The sequence below is a fragment of the Sphaerodactylus townsendi genome, linkage group LG06 (assembly GCF_021028975.2).
Source record: "Sphaerodactylus townsendi isolate TG3544 linkage group LG06, MPM_Stown_v2.3, whole genome shotgun sequence".
Taxonomy (NCBI): domain Eukaryota; kingdom Metazoa; phylum Chordata; class Lepidosauria; order Squamata; family Sphaerodactylidae; genus Sphaerodactylus; species Sphaerodactylus townsendi.
In genome coordinates this window covers 14,095,861-14,116,478 of record NC_059430.1, presented here as the reverse complement: position 1 = coordinate 14,116,478, position 20,618 = coordinate 14,095,861, and the positions used below count along the sequence as shown (strand labels likewise).

Below are 20,618 nucleotides of genomic sequence, written 5' to 3'. Positions count from 1 at the left end.
GCTGGGGGGAAGAATTAGGACTCATAAAAGGAAACACTTCTTCACACAACGTGTGATTGGTGTTTGGAATACGCTGCCACAGGAGGTGGTGATGGCCACTCACCTGGATTGCTTTAAAAAGGGCCTGGACAGATTTATGGAGGAGAAGTCGATCTATGGCTACCAATCTTGATCCTCTTTGATCTAAGATGGCAAATGCCTTAGCAGACCAGGTGCTCAGGAGCAGCAGCAGCAGCAGAAGGCCATTGCTTTCACATCCTACACGTGAGCTCTCAAAGGCACCTGGTGGGCCACTGTGAGTAGCAGAGTGGACTCTGGGCTGATTCAGCAGGCTAGTTCTTATGTTCTTATTTTCTCTGGAGGACACCCTCCCACCCTGCTTGGAAAGTGTCAGGATGGCCTCCTAACATCATAAGGGGCTTTGATTTCTGTCATGTTAATGGGTTTCACTCTACTTTCGGTTTCCTGTAATCTCTGTGCTTTGTAAGGTGTAGTGGAGTAGACTGCACCCAAGTGCCGAGTTGCTTTGATATGTCTCCACCTGACCTTGAGAACTAACGGCTCCTACATTCTTGTTCTGTACTGCTCTGCTTTGATATTCCTGGGGGAAGGGAGGAAGGGGGGCACCCCAATGGGCATAAAAAGGGTGTTCTGGAAGTCAGTTCCCAGAACTGGCTTCTTCTATGGCCGCTCTGCTGTCTGTCAATAAAGACCTTTGGTGGAAATCGCTGTGTTCATTATTGGTGAAGATCCAGGGCTTGGCCCAAAGCCAGCTGTATTTGGCAAGCGGGGGTGGGGGTGGGGGTGGGGGAGGCCAGAAGGGCTGCCTGCAAACGTCAGGAACCTCGATCTTTGCAGGCAACCCTCCCGCTCCACATGCGAAGCTGATTCCAACTCGGTAAGCAGGGCAGAGCACTGCACGGCTGAGTGCATGGGCCAGGTCAGCCAATCTCTGCATTCAACTGTGCGGGGCTTATATTTGGGGGGTTCAGTTTCAACCCCCCCCCCCAAAAAAAAATTCAAGAAAGCTGAAAAAGCCAACACAGGTTATCTGCTTTCTTAAGCTCTCCTGAATTTTTTGAAGTTTTTTAAAGCCGAAAATTACCCTCCCCCCAAAAGTTGCCCAGGCTACTTCCTGGTTAAGAATTAAGACTTCGATCTAACAGCTGTTTGTAGCGATAGCCAAACAGGAGTTTGTTCAATGCTCACCGATGAGGATTCATCACTCGATGCAATCATTTGTGAAGTTTCTATCCTACCCTCTACAAGGTATTAAAATAATTAAAATTGCAGCACTAAAACCTCAGTCAAGAGAAAGCAGCACAAAACGTGCCCGCAACAAGAAAAGAACTAGCAACTGATTGGCGGAAAATGAAAAGCAACAAAATGGCACAGAACAGAGAGGAAAGGAAATGAATTACTCTCACCCCAGAGCCTGGAATAAATAGGTCTTTGCCTCCAGTGCTGGAAACACAACAAATCAGGCACTGGGCAAACATCCAAGAGGATGGCATTCCAAAGCGGGGAGGCCACAGCTGAAAAGGCCCTGCACCTGGTTGTTGCCTACCTTCACTTTGCATGCAAAAGGTTCACTTCCCAGTTCAAAGGTCAAGTCAGTAGGTGATATGAAAGAGCTCAGCCTGAGACCCTGGAGAGCGGCTGCCGGTCTGAGTAGACAATACTGACCTTGTTGGGCCAAAGATCTGATTCAGCACAAGGCATATTAACATGTGTACTTCACCACTGGAAAAAAGGGGAATGGAAGCACAGCTTCCCGATGATAATTTCAGATATAGATATTCCATCTGCACATTTCAGCACATACCTCTTTCAAAAACCAGGCAGTTAACGACCCAAAGATGAGTGCATCGTTGGCTTCTCGGTCGTGGTATGGGATTCCAATGTGGCTTGCATCCCAGAATTCCCCTTTCCAGCGATCCAGATTCCAAGCAGCTGATCCTATATCAAACAGCACCACATAGGGGTTCCCTTCTATCAGCCATCTGCCAAAATGTACCTGTTCAATGAAAATAGAAATGTGAGAAAGGTTACACTTCAGTCAGGGGGAAGGGCAGGATGTAACAACACAAGCCTTTATTGGCATATAAAACAGGACAAAATTTTAAAACAAAACAAGGTTGAGAAATACAGTTAAAATTACTAATTTCCAGTATTAAATTTGCAACAGTTTCACAAAAGAGTACATCAGAGCTGTTCAGGAGATTGGGTATCTTATAACACTCAAGCCACTGAGAACGTTGCAAGAAAATGGAATTCATGCATTTCATGCGTATCTTAGAAGGGTAGGATGTATGAGAAATGGGCTTAAAAGCACACCAAACTTTCAAAACAAAAACACTTCAGACCTAAAGTCTGCTAAGAGCCATCTCTGCCACCTCCATTTCCCCCAGAATGCCACAGGATTCAGTCTTCAATCACTAGGTTGTCAGGGATTCCCTAAGTAACTGGCAGAGGATGGATGGATCTTGCTGGCAGCAAACTGACGTCTAGGTGTTGGCGTCACACCAGAAGTGATGTCATCACAGCACTGGCAATGTGAAGATGCTCTGGTAGTTGGGCAGAAACTCTATGGTAGAGTTGCCAGAAGTGATGTTGACATGTCACAGGCGTCAGAGGCTTAGGTCTCAGATTACTGTTTGTAAATCCCTTGCCACTCGGTGGAGCTTACTCACAGTTGCCTTTGAATGTCTCTGGCTTTTGGTTTTGGTGTTTTTTAGTACTGGTAGCCAGGTTTTGTTGATTTTTAGACTCTCTCTCTTTTTAAATTGTCACTGTGTTTGTGGATTTCAATGGCTTCCCTATGTAGTTTGACATAGTAGCTGTCGGAGTTATGAGCAATTTCTGTGTCTTTAGAATGTCCAGCTTGGTTTAGTGCATGTTCAGCTACTGCTGATTTCCCAGGTTGGATTAGCTGTTAGTGCATTTCATGTTCTTTCATTCTTTTTAGAATGTTTTGTTTTGTAGTCCCTATGTATACTTATCCACAGCTGCACAGTATGCAGTCGACTCCTGTAGAGGTAAGGGATCTCTGGGTGGAGTTCATTTGCATCACTAAAAATACCCCCCCCCCATTCCACTCTCAACAGCATTAATTTTCTCCAGGAAAACTGATATCTGTAGTCTGGAGATTCCAGGGGAACCTGAGGTCCCACCTGGAGGCAGGTATCCCTAAGTTCAGGACTAGGTAAGTAGAACATGTAGCTTCACACCTTAGCAGGTTCCACAGTTGTGCAACTCCATAAAAGAACCCCCCAACCCCTCTCACCAATTCACCACACCTATGTGTTGTGATGTGTGATGGTGTGGTGTAGTAGAATGCTGGAGGAGGACCTGGGCTGACCAGTTGCCAGGTGACCCGAGACCCATCACAACCTTTCATTGTAACCTACCATAGAATCATAGAGTTGGAAGAGACCCCAAGGGCCATCAAGTCCAACCCCCTACAATGCAGGAACACACAAGCAAAGCACTCCTGACAGATGGCCATCCAGTCTCTGTTTAAAACGCCCCCCCCAAAAGGAGATGCCACCACATTCCGAGGTACATAAGAACATTAGAACATAAGAAGTGCATTCTACTGTCAAACAAACCTTACTGTCAGGAAGTGTTTCCTGGTGTTTAGGTGAAATCTCTTTTCCTTCACCTTGAACCCATGACTCCTGGTCCTAGTCTCTGGAGCAGCAGAAAACAAGCTTGCTCCCTCACCAACATGACACCCCTTCAAAAACATGGCTGTCACATCACCTCTTAACTTTCACAAGTTGCTGTTAGTTTCAAAGGGTAACCTCAATGGTGGAACAGCTGGATTCGACTCTCGCAGTATCTTAGGACCAACAAGATTTTTGGGATATAGGCAGTGGTGGGATTCAAATAAGTTAACAACCGGTTGTGAACTTCCGGTGGTGGGACTCAGTGGTAGGATTACCACCAGCTCTCTGAACTAGAAAAAATTAGCTACCCGTTCTACAGAACTGGTGCGAATAGGCTGAATCTCACCACTGGATATAGGGTTGCTAGACACCCACCAGAGGCAGCAGGAAACTGGGGACTAGACCTCTGTTGCGTGACTCATAGATGTAATCAGGTCACTGGCAATGTGTGGATGTTCTGGTATTTGGGCAAAAACTCGATGCTAAAAACAACTTCTGCCTAGCATGGGTTTTTTGCCCAAATACTAGAGCACCCCACACTGCTGGCAATCTGAGGACATCATATCCAGTGCTTGCTGAAAGTGATGTTGACTCAACACCAGCAACAGAGGCCTAAGCCTCAGTTTTGCTGCTGGTAAGTTCCACCCCCTCCCCCTCCTTGTCTCCCGCCAGTTGCCAGGATGTTCTAGGCAACTCTTTCAGGATATTTGTTTTTGAGAGTCAAAGGTGGATTCCACACAGTATTTATATAACGAGTTGCAGTTGTTATAAATGAATCCATTTTCTTTTTTCCCGTTCACATGTGTGCCCTTCACCAGTTCAGGCAGCGATTGGAGCCCGTGGAAATAATCCAGGCTACTTTTGCGCCTTTTCACGGAGACCCTTCTCTCTTTTTAAAAATTTCCTGCAAGACATACAGAAATGAGCCCCCTCAGTCATGCCAATTTCCCACAATCCGATCGGCTGCATCTGCATAGCTGCGCATGTGAAATACACCAAAAAAGAAAAGAAAAAGGGCACACCCCTGCAATGGTCAGGCAATAATGAACATGTTGCTGTAGATCGGTCATACTCACTGCCCTGGGGAGAAACCCCATGCTTGGGGGTCTTTGTACCCTGCTGACAATCTGCTGGGTGACTTGCACAGAATGGCAAGCCGACGGATTCTCCTTGACAGTGGATGGCACAGGACCTAAAGTGAATGGGTGGAAGGGAGGGAAATACAGTGTCTCCTTCCTGTTCACGTGAGAGCGTTTCCAACCCAGGATTCTACAAAAGGATTGCTGGTTTGGTGATATTCAAAAATCCCACAATGAGGGGAATAAAATGGGCCAAACCTGGTTTGGGAACGGGACCTGTGTGATGTCCCCTCCTCCCTCGCTAAAGGATTTATATACCATCCTACAAACGTTATATTTGGCCTGTGCGAAATCCACCATAGCTCCATTTGTCAGATATTTGATGAAGGGAGCTTTTACTTTCGAAAGTTTATTCCCCCCAAATCTTTTTGGTCTCTGGGGTGCCACTGGACTCGACTAAGGGTGTTGCTATGACGATTAAATGTGAGAGGGGAGAACAATGCGAAAAGCCCCTTTGATTCCCCCAATCAGGGAGAAAAAAATGTAATATAAATAAAACAAATAAGTAATCAATTCATTGTGGGTGTTTGTTCTAATATTAAAACACAGACTGTTGTACGATTCAGGGGAGGTACAGTGTGATTTTAAAGTTCTCTGATAGCAAAAATTTATTGTTTTGATATTGTTGTGGGACGCTGTGAGCCCGCTGTTGGATAAAAATCAAATAAATTAAATCATAATAATTAGAACAAAGAAGCTATCTTGCTAGGGGCAATGGAGGACTTACAGAGGTAGCTCTTAAGTAGTGCTGAGATTTTGTGAACTTCTGAAACCTGCCCAATTTGCAAAGCACTCCTTCCATTCGTTGTAAGCAGAGCAGGCAAAAATCCATCTGAGTTTCAGACCTGTTTTGGCCATGAGTGTCTTCTCATCAAACTGCGAATACTAATGCATGCTGAATCCTGCCCCGGAGCCTCAGGAGTCCTAAAACTATCCTTCCAATTCCGTAATAACTCCCCTCGTTCACATTTCGACCTGCATCCACAAAGGCTTCTATGTACAACTTTTAAAACTTACATGATAAATCGGCAGAGGTCGAAACGATAAAAGTTATCCAGCTGCGCGTCTCAACAAGTATATATATATATTTTAATTGAGCATCTCAGAAAATGTCTGAGTGGGATTTTCATGCTTCCAACCTCCATGGTGTAAAATATGTAAGATCCTCTGTCAGCGGAAATCTTTTAGGATTTCTGTCAGGCATGAAACTAAGATGGATGAGAAAGCATTAGTAGCACCATGGAAGAGAGAGAAAGAAGATCATGAGAGTGATCCTTTCCACCAGCCATTTTCTCAGGGCACGGTGTCCCCATATGGTACCGGCACCTTTTTCTGTGGCCATTTTCAGCCATTATCAGGGATCTTATTTCACTCCATGCCGTGAAAAGCTGCAACTGCCCATTTCCTCATGTTAAACATGTTAAACCTGTTAAACCTGTTAAACTGTTAAACATGTTAAACCAGGGGGCATCCATTGAAAATGCTGGGGGGAAGAATTAGGACTAATAAAAGGAAACACTTCTTCACGCAACGCAACGTGTGATTGGTGTTTGGAATATGCTGCCACAGGAGGTGGTGATGGCCACTCACCTGGATAGCTGTAAAAGGGGCTTGGACAGATTTATGGAGGAGAAGTCGATTTATGGCTACCAATCTTGATCCTCTTTGATCTGAGATTGCAAATGCCTTAACAGTGCAGGTGCTTGGGAGCAACAGCCACAGAAGGCCATTGCGTTCACCTCCTGCCTGTGAGCTCCCAATGGCACCTGGTGGGCCACTGCGAGTAGCAGAAAGCTGGACTAGATGGACTCGGGTCTGATCCAGCTGGCTTGTTCTTATGTTCTTATGTTCTTAAACTTTTATTAGAGGAACCAATGTGGAACAACGATTAAGAGCGGTGGACTTTAATCTGGAGAACCAGGTTCCATTCCCCGCTCCTCCACATGAGGCCTGCTGGGTGACCTTGGGCCAGTCACAGTTCTCTAAGAACTCTCTCACCCCATGTAGAGGCAGGCAAACAGCACACCACCTTCAAATGTTTCTTGCCTTGAATGACGCCCCTCGGGGTCTCCATAAATTAGCTGGGACTTGACATTGCTTTCCACCACACCCAAGGAAGAGGACGTTGTTTTTCCTGGCCAGCTGGCAACCCAATCAAACCCTCCCCACAGAGTCATAGCACTCCGAACTCTGTTGTCCTGACCTGCCTAGTTTGGCTCACCCAAGATGCCTCTGGCTCAGGCTGGATTTGTGAAAGGTCGCTATGACCCCAAACATTGAAAATCTTCCCTTTAGCTGCTTAGACGGTGAGCATGGCAGGGGGCGAACCGCTTGTCTGGGGCAAAAGGAACATGATTCACTTAAGGACAGTGTTCATTATAAGCACCACATGGAAAAGGCTGGTTGAAGACAGGTTCACTTTACGGACTCAGGCAGGGGTGTAGCGCCATGGGGAGTATATGGGGTCATATGAAGTTAAGAGCTCGTGTATCTAATCTGGAGGAACCGGGTTTGATTCCCCGCTCTGCCGCCTGAGCTGTGGAGGCTTATCTGGGGAATTCAGATTAGCCTGTGCACTCCCACACACGCCAGCTGGGTGACCTTGGGCTAGTCACAGCTTCTCGGAGCTCTCTCAGCCCCACCCACCTCACAGGGTGTTTGTTGTGAGGGGGGAAGGGCAAGGAGATTGTCAGCCCCTTTGAGTCTCCTACAGGAGAGAGGGGATATAAATCCAAACTCTTCTTCTTCTTATGTTTTAATCAGAGGCGTATCTAGGAAAAATGTAGCAAAATCTGAATCCCCGTCCCCACCCTGTATGGCGGCTGCCCTCCCCCTCCATGACCAAACAACATTTTAATGGACTCGGAGGGAAGGAGGTGGGATGTGGGGGGGGGGCAATTTTCTGCACCCCACATGACTAAATGGCCACAGACTGGGGACATTTGGCCCCATATGTCTCCCAGGGCGGTACGCCCCTGGTTTTAATCAATGGTCTAAATGACATTATAAAAAAGGAGACATTGAAGGAGAGAAAATAGATGATCTGGTAACTGTGGCAAATTAGGCATTGATCAGTTGGAATGGGTGCGATTAAACAGCTCTTAAATAGCTCTTGTTTTCTTGTTTTCCTGTGGATCTGACCTGCTGCTTGCAATTTTCTGTGTTAATTTCAGCACTGTGAATGGCATCCTCACGATCTCCAGTACTATTTGACCCAGCAGAGTCAGACTTCTTTACCTGAAAAGTACCCGCAGGTCATCTATTCCTCCCGCTTACCTTGACTTCTGGCAGGATCCTTGGTACAAAGGACCTCTCACCGAGATAAATTGGGACCAGAGAGGTTAATCTACCGGATTAATCCTATGTGCACGGTAGGGGGCTACGGGAGCTAGAGGACAGAGACAGATTAAGCAATGGGATTAAAGAGGGTCATGATGGAAAGATTAATGGAATAGACAAGAGATTAAAGGAAGCAAAGAGTTAACGAGAAAGAGGGACTGGGCGTAAACTGCACGTGGGGCATAAGGATATGTGGGGCAGGTTGCTGTCAGCAGAGAGGGCGCGGACAGCGGAGAGAGATTTGCCCTGTGCACAGCTGGGTCAAATAGTGCTGGACGGTGCCACAAACCATAGAATCATAGAGTTGGAAGAGACTCAAAGGGCCATCAAGCAACCCCGTGCAATGCAGGAAGACACAATCAAAGCACTCCTGACAGATGGCCATCCAGCCCCACTTTAAAAAACTCCAAAGGAGGAGACTCCACCACACTCCGAGGTAGTGCATTCCACTGTCAAACAGCCCTGACTGTCAGGAAGTGTTTCCAGATGTTTAAGTGGAATCTCTTTTCCTTCACCTTAAACCCATTACTCCTGGTCCTAGTCCAGTTGTGGTGAACCTTTGGCACTCTAGACGTTATGGGCTACAATTCCCATCAGCCCCTGCCAGCATGGCCAATTGGGGCTGATGGGAATTGTAGTCCATAACATCTGGAGTGCCAAAGGTTCGCCACCACGGTCCTAGTCCCTGGAGCAGCAGAAAACAAGCTTGCTCCCATGCTGGATTTGGCACAGAAAATTTCAAGCAGAAGGGCTGATCCACAGAAAATAAGAAAAAGAAGTTATAGCTGGGATGGAGGGCGGGGTTTGGAGAGGGGATGGCGGCAGCAGGGTACAATGCCACAAAAGTCCACATTCCAAATCAGCCATTTTTTCCAGGAAAACTGATCTTTATTGCCCAGAGATCCATTGTAATATAGGAGATCTCAGAGCGGACTAACAGGCCAGAATCTCTACCCTGGAGAGCTGGTTCTTATCTGGGGCGTACCACCCAGGGGGACATATGGAATCAAATGCCCCGGGCTGTGGTCATTTAGTCACGTGGGGAGTGGAAAATCGCCCCCCACCATTCCAGCAGTGCCGTAGGAGGTTAAGAGCTCGTGTATCTAATCTGGAGGAACCGGGTTTGATTCCCAGCTCTGCTGCCTGAGCTGTGGAGGCTTATCTGGGGGATTCAGATTAGCCTGTACACTCCCACACACGCCAGCTGGGTGACCAGGGTGTTTGTTGTGAGGGGGGAGGGGCAAGGAGATTGTAAGCCCCTTTGAGTCTCCTGCAGGAGAGAAAGGGGGGGATATAAATCCAAACTCCTCCTCCTCCTCCTCCTCTTCACTGGGCTGATGGGAGACAAGAGCCAGGTTTTTTAACTTCCCTTAAAATGGTGCTGGCCTACATATATTAGCCATGAAGTCTCTCCCCTTATGTCCCTACTCGACCTCTACGATCTGAGGAGGCAAACTTACTGGTGGTCCCCAGCCCCTCAATGATACGACTGGCCTTCACCTGAGCCAGGGCCTTTACTGCCTTGGCCCCTGCCTAGTGGAACACTGGCCATCAGGGCCCTGCAGGACCTTGGACAGTTCCACAGGGCCTGTAAAACTGAGTTGTTCCACCTGGCTTTTGGGGAGGCTGGTGGTTGATGTGCCACCCCTGCCATCCCCAGTTTACCATCACATCCGGTTGCCACTATTGTGCCCAATCTTCTCCCAGGAGGTGGGGTGGGTAGGAGGTCTTTAGCCATCTGTTGTTGGGTTTTTTGTTGTCCTTTTTTGTTGTGTTAAATTATTTCTGGTCTTTATTATTATATTGTAATTGTATGTTCTAATGGTATTTTATCTGTTGTACACCGCTCAGAGCCCTTCAGGGGTGGGCGGTATAATAAGTCTCACAAATACCGTATATACTCGAGTATAAGCCAACCCGAATATAAGCCAAGGCACCTAATTTTACCACAAAAAACTGGGAAACTTATTGACTCGAGTATAAACCTTCGAATTTGACTCAATAGCAGCTAAAAACAGAAGATTTGGGAGCAAGATGAGATAGAGTTGCTTAACAGAATTTGCATTAGGGATGAGCAGCTTTCCAGCACTCTAGGAACGCAAATGAACCGCTGTTTTCCTCCAAATGTAGAATAATTCTGGGATTCATAGCCATGCCAGCCTAAACTTTGCTCCAAAGAAAGCCTTTGTCTTCAGCAACATCAGTATTTGGCAGTAAACTACTGTATGAAGAATTGTATTCATCTAGAATGCAACGCACCAATAACCCTTAGGAGAGAAATGCCTCGGTTTCTATTAACACACACACACACACCCTAGTTGTAATGCTATGCAGGCTGTCCTTACAGCTTGTTTTTACGGCTCTCTGGTGAGTTAGAAAAAAAGCAGCAACATGCTTACCGGATCTTCACAGCAGCCCCAACTCCAGCCGCCATCTTGGAATTGCCGTATATACTCAAGTAAAAGCCGGGGGGGGGGGTGTTTCAGCATAAAAATGTGCTGAAAAAGTCGGCTTATACTTGAGTATATATGGTAAATTAAATAAAATGAATAAAGAGCCTGCCCCTCCCAGTGTGGCCCTAAAAGGCCACATTTTTAAAAAAAATCCTGCAAGATAGGTTGGATTAAAGGACAGTAATTTCAGGTTGCCAACTCCAGATTGGAGAATTCTTGGAGATTTGGAGTTGAAGCCTGGAGATGATTGGGTTTGGGAATGGGGGGGGACCTCAGAGAGGTATAATACCATAGAGTCCCACTCCAAAGCAGTCATTTTTTCTAGGGGAACTCATTTATGGCACCTGGGGATGCACTGTAATTCTGGGATGTCTCCAGGTTCTACCTGGAGATTGCCAACCTTGCTCTCCCTGTCTCTGTTGAAGCTTACTTAGCACTTGCATTTCTGGAGCGAGTGAGGGGTTCCGTCTCTACACTCTCATTCTCTCCTCCACACGAGGCTCTTGCCCATTCCACACAGAACATTTTAAATGTCTTGGAGATGTTTTGAAAAGAACTGTTTTTGCTTTTTTTTCTTCCACACAGCACGGGAAAATAAAGCATTTCAGGTCAAAAGAGTTATTTTCCCCCACTTGCTGCCTGACTGAAGTTAGTCAGTTTCACTTTGTTGCACCCGCCATTTTGTGCTGCTGCAGAGATTTTCTGCACGGCTGACCATTTGTGGAAGGTTTCGGATGGAGGTTTCCTCTGCTTGCAGCTTGTCAGTCCAAACTAACTTTGGCCGTTTCCGCACGACAGAATTATATCTGTGTAGCACCAGTTCCTTATAATTGTGATCTGTTTAACCATGGTTTTGCCATTCGCATGACTGCCCGTTTTGTGAAGGAATCCAGTGAAGACCAAAAGGAAATGCTCCAGCTTGTTTTGCATGAGCTCGGGACACTGGAACCCTACCTGAGCATGCCCGGCGTCCCACATTCTGATTGGCTGTTGTTTTTGAGTGGCATCTGTAAGCATATCTGCGTATGCCTGGGGTCCCAAGGCAGGGAGATCAGGTGGCTGGGCGGGAAAAATGAACTGGTTCTGCTCCCGATTGGTGTTCGCATGGTGGCAGGCTCTAGCACACAGGTGTCAAACTCATGGCCCTCCAGATGTTTTGGACTACAGTTCCCATCATCCCCTACGTCCCAAAACATCTGGAGGGCCGCGAGTTTGACACCTATGCTCTAGCAGGCTGTCCCTGGGATTTTTGAATAAAATCATCAATTTGGCAGTTTTTGAATACCCTGGGATGAGGGAAATATTGTGGGGCAAACCCACTTTAGGACTGGGAACTGTGTGAACATGTTGGCTGCACAATATTTTTTTTGCTCAACCCAGGATATTTTGACCATGTGGAAACAGCCCTAGTTCATGTCCTTTATACAGTGAAATCATGGGCAGATGAGCTGCAAGCAGACCTTGGGCTAGTCACAGCTTTTCGGAGCTCTCTCAGCCCCACCCACCTCACAGGGTGTTTGTTGTGAGGGTGGAAGGGCAAGGAGATTGTAAACTCCTTTGAGTCTCCTACAGGAGAGAAAGGGGGGATATAAATCCCAACTCTTCTTCTTCTTCTAAACCAGGGGAAGGAACCTGCGGCTCTCCAGATGTTCAGGAACTACAATTCCCATCAGCCCCTACCAGCATGGCCAATTGGCCATGCTGGTAGGGGCTGATGGGAATTGTAGTTCCCAACATCTGAGAGAGCCGCAGGTTCCTAAATTCCCCTGTTCTAAACTGACTCATGTTTCCAGATAAATTAGGGACCATACTTATCAGTTTCTACCAGCATGGGGCCACCACATGCTGGTAGGGGCTGATGGGAATTGTAGTTCCTGAACATCTGGAGAGCCGCAGGTTCCCTACCCCTGTTCTAAACTGAGGACCTCAGATTCTCCCTTTAAATCCATGCCGAAGAGGGTGGATTTAAAAGGAGAATCTGGGGAAATTTGGGGGGGTGCCTGCTGTCAGGGGTACAATTGTTAAGCTAGAAGCACCAAACTTTCAGGGTACCTTTAGGAGTCTCTCCTAATGATACCAGCCAGGTTTGGTGAAGTTATGGACCCTCAAAGGTGTAGCCCCCATCTCCTATCAGCTCCCATTGGAAACAATGGGGGATGGGGGCACCCCTTTTGGTAGTTCAGAGCTTTGCACCCCCTGGACCAAACTTCACAAAACCCTGGTGGTATTAATAAGAGACACTCCTGATAATACATCCCAGGTTTGGTGAAGTTTGGTTCAGGGGGTCCAAAGTTATGGACCCTCAAAGGTGTAGCTCCCATTGGAAACAATGGAGGATGGGTTCACCCCTTTTGGGAGTCCATAACGTTGGACCCCCTGAACCAAATCTCACCAAACCTGGGAAGTATCATCAGGAGTGTCCTCCAAATAATCCCGGAAAGTTTGGTGCTGCTAGCCCAATCAATGCGCCCCCTGCAGGCCAAAAACCGAAAAAGCACTAAAATGTTTAAAAAACCCACAAACAGAGGGGCGGAGCTTCGGACATGAATGGGGGGGTTCAAACCCAAGAAACCCCCCCCCCCTTACCTACGTCCATGCTTTGTGTAACCAAGGGGGGAAAACAAAGTTGCTAGGAAGCTGAGTGGCAGAAAAGAGCAGATGTGGAAAAGACCCAAATTGCCATTATAACTGTGAAATGTAAGTTGCCTTAAACTACAAAGGGAAAGGAGGGAAATAAATATTTAAAGGAGAGGAAGAAGAATTGGTTTTTATACCTCACTTGTCTCTACCTTTAAGGAGTCTCAGAGCAGCTTACAAATTCCTTCCCTTCCTTTCCTCATAACAGACACCTTGTGAGGTTTTTTGGGTGCTGAGAGAGTTCTGAGAGAACTGTGACTGGCCCAAGGTCTCCCAGCAGGCTTCATGTGGAGGAGTGGGGACTCGAACCCTGTTCTCCAGATTAGAGTCTGCCAATCTTAACCACCATACAAACAAAGTCATATTAGCTGGACCAATCTCAAGTGGAGAAGGCGCCATTTAAAATCTGTTAACAAGAGATACCACTTAGGCCCCTTCTGCACATGCAGAATAATGCACTTTCAATCCACTTTCACAATTATTTGCAAGTGGATTTTGCTATTCTGCACAGTAAAATCCAGCTGCAAAGTGCATTGAAAGTAGATTGAAAGTGCATTATTCTGCATGTGCGGAAGGGGCCATAAAGTGGGTGCTCTTAACTAAGGGCGTTTGTCTAACTCTGCAGCTGAATCTAACCTGTTCACTAGAAATAACCAAAGGTTGCCAGGTCTGAATTAGAAAATACCTGGAAATTTTGGAGGTGGAGCCTCAGGAGGGTGGAGCTCGGGAAGGGGAGGGGCTTCAATGGGGCATAAAGTCATAGAGTCTAGCTCTTTTCACCAAGGAACTAGTGTGTGTAGTCTGGAAATCAGTTGTAAGCCCAGGAGATTTCCAGTTACCACATGGAAGATGGCAACGCTAAATTCCTACCTAAAGCTTTGACAAAAGATCTCTTTCTAATTCGAATGAATGAATGAATGAATAGATGGAATAGATAAGATGAATGAATAAGATAGATATGAATGAATGAATGAATGAATAGATATTTTAATTGCAGCCTCCCCTGAAGAGGGCCCAGAGTGATTATACAACAATATAAAACAAATAATAAGCATAATATACAATAATAATCATCATAACATCAATAACAGCCTTTGGGGAGGGCGGTATATAAATATAATAAATAAATAAATAAACAACAATATAACATCATTATCAACAATGCTCATAACATAGCCAATATAACAGCATACCATCATGATATCATGACATCTTAGCCACTATAATAAATATTTCCTAACATCAAAATTAATATCAAACATTAATCTTATTCATCTCTGAAGGATGTGATCTCTAGAGGAGAGAGCAAAACTATACAAGCAGGATTCCACACAGACATAATTTCATTAAAACACTCTTTTGTGAAATGCTCTTAGGGAAGCAATTGTGCAGCAGTTGGGCCACGGTTGTGTGATCGCGTTATGCGATGAAGCAACTGAGTCCCAACCTTTGGGTGTTCCTGCAGTTGCTCACTAGTTGTAATGCTCCTCACTGCTTCGGGTTCGGAGAAACCACTCATTGTTAGAGCGAAGCCTCCTCAACAGCTATTGCATTTGAGAACCCAACTCCCATCTTTTAGTAGATACCACTACACAAAGAAACAAAAGCTAGATCAAGCACATGCCTTTGGGAACTGTATTCCCCAAAATTCGCTCTCTGAACAGCCAAACACTGCTTGGCCGGAGCCCATTGCATAGACTTGCTTGGAAAGTTTTAATATTTATTTCAAGAAATACAAGATTGTTGGTAAAATGTTACCATAACCCGGTGCTGAGAGCGCTTTCCACTTTTGGTGGGCCTCCAAATGTGTCGAAGTCCACACAGTTACTTCACTTTAACAATAACACTTTCAGCCTTCAATGCACATTTTGTGACACGTCTTGTGGCAACATCTGCGCATGGCTGTGCTATAGAGACTAGAAGGTTTACCAGCACCCAAGATGCGGTAACTGGAGATCTCCTGAACCTTCTATAACGCTGGAACTCTGGACTCTCCATCCACAGAAAATAAACTTTAACCTTCGCCGGTGGACAGTGGAGTTAATGGCAATGGTTCTAAATTATATGTGACGTGCCCCGGTTTGCGCATGCAATTACAGGGGCATGGAGAGGAGCGCCGGGAGGGCATTCTAGCGCATTTCGGGCGGGGGACAGCAGAGGTTTGCAACTCCACACCGTTCTCTGAGGGAGAGAAATTTTGGAGGTCTAGCCTATCTCATGAGTGGTTGTGAAAAAATGGGATTGTTTCCTTCATGTATGCCACTTGGAGGAAGGGAGGGGTACAAAGTTGAGGAACGAAGGGATGATTTCACATGCTAGCCTACTCTACAGGGCTGTTGTGTGGATAATTGGGCAATGTCACACAATGCAATACAGAGGATCCTTAGAAATCCGGGATACAAACATTCGGTCATCTAATTCAAAGAGCTGAGCCCTGTGCAGATTCCAAAACCTGCAATATGAGTCCAGCCTCGGTTACAACTGACAGTTCTACAAATTTAGGGCAACTCCAAGTTTGTACCAAAAGTTTGTACCAAAAGTTTGTACCATTTTCTCAAAAAATCCCAAAGTGAAAAGTATATGTTTACATAGCTTTCAAAGGTGGACTCTATGGCATTATATTCCAGTGAAGTATACTCCCCTTCCCAAACCCTGTCCTCTTAAGGTTTCACCTTACAAATCCCCAGGTATTTCCCAATCCCAATCCAGAGCTGGCAACTCTAACACCGTGGCCCTTTCTACACACCAATTAAAATGTTTTGAGGCAGGAAATAAGCTGGTTCTTCTGTGGAATTCTGCACTGCTTTTTCCCTCTCTGGTTCCCAAAATGTTTCCGAGCAGCTTTCTCTCAGTTTTACTCAAAAACCCTTTTAAAACGATTCTTTTATACTGAAGAGTATTTCAGGCCCATGCCCCTTATAACCGGTCCCCTTCTTTAATATCTTTCCCGCTGTCGTTTTACACACCTCTGGGCTAACATCTCTTTTGGCACAATTTTTTGTGTCCCTGATGTCAGTCCTTTCTCTCCTGCCTCTCATTTTCAGTTTTTCATGTGTTTGGAGTTTTGTGGGGAGGGCTGTTTGGGGGGCTTTCCCCACTACAGAAGGGAGCTAAGGTCGACTCAGTTCCCTTCAGTGGAGGGCGATTCCAGGCTGTCCCCACAGCAACTGGGATTTAAGCCCCTGCTGGGAACTGAGCTAAAGGCTAAATTATCTTGGTGCCCTGTTTGACTCCTCGTTGATCGCAGTTGGCGATATGTTATGCAAGCGGGAAGCGGAAGGCGTTCTTTTTTTAGTTTTACAGGTTTTACAATTTGCAGTTACATGCGCTTTCTACCCTACCGCTCTCCCACACGTTCTGCGCTTACCCACAAAAGCGGCTAGTGATTGGTTTGGACGGATGAAGATTAATATGTCGTTTTGATAACCCGCCACTTCGAAGCTTCGAGGCGGTATCGACGATGTTCCGGCCAGTGGAGTTCGCCGATAAATGCGACCGGGATGCCGGCGGCTCTACAACGAATTCGTTAAGGGGCTGAGACGAAATAATGTTGGGCTTTCATTTCGGTGGCAGTGCTGCCAGAAGTTCCGCACTGGAATAAGCCTAGGTAGAAATAGTTCCGCTCTGGCTCCATGTGGGGAAAGCCCCTGGGTGAACCTGTGGAGCCTCGATTAAATGGAGCTACAGAGCACTGAAACAGTGAATCCAGGAAGCATTGTTTCAACAGAGAATCAAAAAGGTTTTTTTAAAACACTCACGGTGGCCATGAAAGGTTTGGAGGTTGTCTGTGGACGGGCAATCGAAGAAATGCTGAAGGAATTGAATTGAAAGCGTTCTGGAAGCGTACTTGAACTTGTATTGAAATGGCCGCGTAGAGAACTGCTCTAACAGGTCCCACCGAGGTTTTAAACTGCGTTGGATTTACTGCAAAGTAAATGCCAATGTGGCTACTTCGGACCTTGTGACTATTCTAATATATAATCTTTACAATAACACTGGGCTTAGTTGAGACATAATGTGAAACTCTGCTGTGTGTGCAAATCTATCCATGACGATCAGTTGTGAAGCCAAGATTCTTCTCACAGACCTTCACTCAAATCTGAGTTCACCTCAACTACTGCTGGTTCCATCACCTGCATTGTTTTCCACACAGAGCCTTATTTGGCCCGTCCGAAGGGCCTTTCCCACTCCTCTTGGATCCCCCTCTCAGCCACGCTGCTCTCAGCAAAGCTGCGGCTAATATCCCATCAGGCGCACGGCCGGGCGTCCTCACGACCCCGCACTCTGCACGGGGTCATCAAAAGGCACCCTTAAGAAGAGCGCCTGGGATGCCGCGTGCTGAGGGGGCGCGACAGCGGCAGCGTTGGGGCGGCTGCGCTGTCACTGCCCCTGTCGTGGGGAGTGCCGGGGGACTCCGCGCTACTCTCCTCAAGTAGCGCGGGGCTTAAGGTAAGTGGGGAAAGGCCCCAAGTTTGTTTTGGTATGATTGAGAAACAAACCAGGTTGTCTTCATTAATGTGTCACATGAACGCACATGAAGACTAAACGTGGTTGATTTTTTTTTAAAAAAATGAACCATCTTGGTTTGATGCATCCTCATTAACCATAGATATCAGAGCGGATCTTCGTCAGACAACCGAGCCAGTATGATGACGAAGAAGAGGAGGAGGAGGAGCTGTCGTTTGGATTTATACCCTGCTTTTTTCAACTGAAAGGATTCTCCAAGCGACTTACAAACTCCTTCCCTTCCTCTCCCCACAAAAGATACTTTGTGAAGTAGGTGGGCTATTTGGCCAGACACAGTTCTCTCAGAGCCCTTGAAGGATGAGGCTGTCTACGAAATCCAATATAATAAGTAAGTAAGTAAGTAAGTAAGTAAGTAAGTAAGTAAGTAAGTAAGTAAGTAAGTAAGTAAACAAACAAACAAACAAACAAACTCTCTCAGCCCCACCAACCTCACAAGGCGTCTGGGGAGGGGCAGGGAACAGGGGCAGGGGATCCCATGTCTCTGGGTGCATGCCATTTTGTCACATGGGGGGACTCGGCCTCTCCTGCGGCGTGACAACCTGGCCCCTCCCATGGCACAGCAACCCAGCCAGTGCCCAGTGGCTCCCCCCACACCAGGGCACTGCTTGCTGGCCAAGGTGATCACCGCAGCCACAGGTTGGCTCCCGCCCACCCCCCAGGGAGGCTGGGGAGGGCAGGAGCTGGCCTGCCGCCACAGTGCCTACCGCCACAGCGCCTGCCTGCCTGAGCCACCCTCTGCTGAGTCCCGCCCCCAACCTCCCTGCTGACTGTTGTAAGTGGGGTGTGGGAAGCTGGGTGGGGGTGGGGGGAGTTGTTCATGCCCTGGGTGCCAGTTAGGCCCGGTACGCCTCTGGAAGAAGAAGACGACTTTGGATTTATACCCCCCCTTTCTCTCCTGCAGGAGACTCAAAGGGGCTGACAATCTCCTTGCCCTTCCCCCCTCACAACAAGCATCCTGCAGGGTGATTTGGGAGCTAGAGCTCCGAAAAGAGCGTATATTGCCATACCCAGCCATCAAAGGTCTACCCCAAGCTAGCGTGTCAATGCAGTGGGAAGTTCATCCAATTCCTCGAATGCAGCCTCCACAACTCAAGCGGCAGAGCTGGGAATCAAACCCAGTTCCTCCAGATCAGAGTGCACCTGCTCTTAGCCACTGCTCTTAGCCACTACGCCACTGCTGCTCCAAAGGGAAGCAGTTTGTAAGCCGCTTTGAGACTCCTTGCAGGAGAGAAAAGCAGGGTATAAATCCAAACGCTCCATCTTATTCTTTTGCAGTTGAATGTCAAACAAATCCACGACTAGGCCAGGCCTTTGGATATTACCACATGGAGGAGATCCCTTACCTCTTTCACCTTTTCAGCTAACGTTTGAAAGTGCATTCATTTAGCTATTTTACCTCAAGATGTCCAAGTAGAATGAGAATTATAGGACAGTCCAGTCAGCCAAAGGTCATGATACGTCTGCAGAAACTGGACTGTATTATTTGGGGACTGGAAACTTAACATTGAAATCCCATTAGGGAGCCTTGCTGATAAATGACTCTTAAAATGTGTAATTGGATAAGCAGGTGCCTTCCTCAAAAATAAACAATAACGGATTAACTTCGCTGCTTCAACACCTGAGCAAACAGGTTTACGGTCCCGGTTTGCAGCACCGTCGGAGACTAGCGCGGAACGACAAGCGGATTATCTGAGCAAGCTAATCTCCTCAGAGTCAGCTTAGCTGCCTCAGGAAACAAAAGGAAGATCTTATTTACCTGACACCCGTTTCCTCTCAGAATATCCATTGCCTTGTTCACCGCCGTGTTGGGAGGTTCGCAGACCTCCACTTGGGTCTTCACGTTGTGCTCGAAATACGGGCCGATGAGAAAATAGTTCTCCCCCCATTCGTCCAACGTGACTTTGGCTTTCGTCTGGATCACAGTGTAGATGCCACCGACTGGAAGAGAATTAAAAAGAATGGCCACATGAGCTTTAGGTGGAAGTCTGCAGAGCACTTTGCAGGAGCCAAGGTCCTCTACAGCTTAATTTAGTGGCTTTCAAGCACCCTTGCTGAAAGAACACTCAAAAACTTCCTGCACGGCAGGAAGGTACACAGTTGGTTTTCACACAGATCTCTGGTCACAGCTATATTGGACCCCATCATTTACAACAACTTGAGTGGGCCGAACTACACATTATATTTTCCCTCAGGAGGACAGATCCACTTCATCTGGCCTCGGGTTGCCAGCCCCCCACTGCTGATCAGCTAATAGTGGGGGAGTTTACCAGCAGAAGAGAAAGGTCTAGGCCAGTGTTTCCCAACCTTTTCGAGGTCAGGTTACCCTTGACCTCACTCTTCATATCTCACGGTACCCCTGCCGCCACCCTCCACCTTCCCCTCCCATTGCCCCTGCTTGCCACACACCCCACCTTCCCCTCCCAGGGTGAAAGGTAGCACTGGGGGTGGTGGCGGCTGCTGACCTTGTGGCAGGCCCTGCCCCCTGGGCCAGCTCCATGTCCTTGCTGGCACCAGTGGGAGACACCACAAAAATGAGGGGGGGCGGTAGTGTTGTTGTGGTACCCCGACATGCTCACGGCACCCCAGGGTACCACGGTACCATGGTTGGGAATGGCTGGTCTAGGCTGCTGTTACCAATGATGTAGTGACATCACATCTGCCGTGCACCGGAAATGACATCATCGCATCATCAGCATCATGGCAATGCTCTGGTATTTGGGCCAAACCTCTGTGGTAAAAATGGCTTCTACCAAATGTAGAGCTGCGCAGGGAAGAGAAGGAACATTTAAAAAACAAAAAGGACATGCTTCTGTGCTGGTGGCCCTGAGCTGCCGTGGTTCACAGCATAACCA

General features: G+C 47.1%; 1 protein-coding gene across 2 annotated transcripts in view; it reads right to left on the bottom strand.

Moving 5' to 3' along the window:
* Positions 1 to 20,618, bottom strand: part of GYS2 (glycogen synthase 2) — a 75,012-nt gene that overhangs the window by 45,631 nt on the left and 8,763 nt on the right. For both annotated transcript variants that reach the window (XM_048499525.1, XM_048499524.1), the window contains 2 exons: positions 19,523 to 19,704; positions 1,826 to 2,017 (listed from right to left, as the gene is read on the bottom strand). In XM_048499525.1, the coding sequence (XP_048355482.1) occupies positions 1,826 to 2,017; positions 19,523 to 19,704 (374 nt within the window). The remainder of the gene's footprint in view (positions 1 to 1,825; positions 2,018 to 19,522; positions 19,705 to 20,618) is intronic.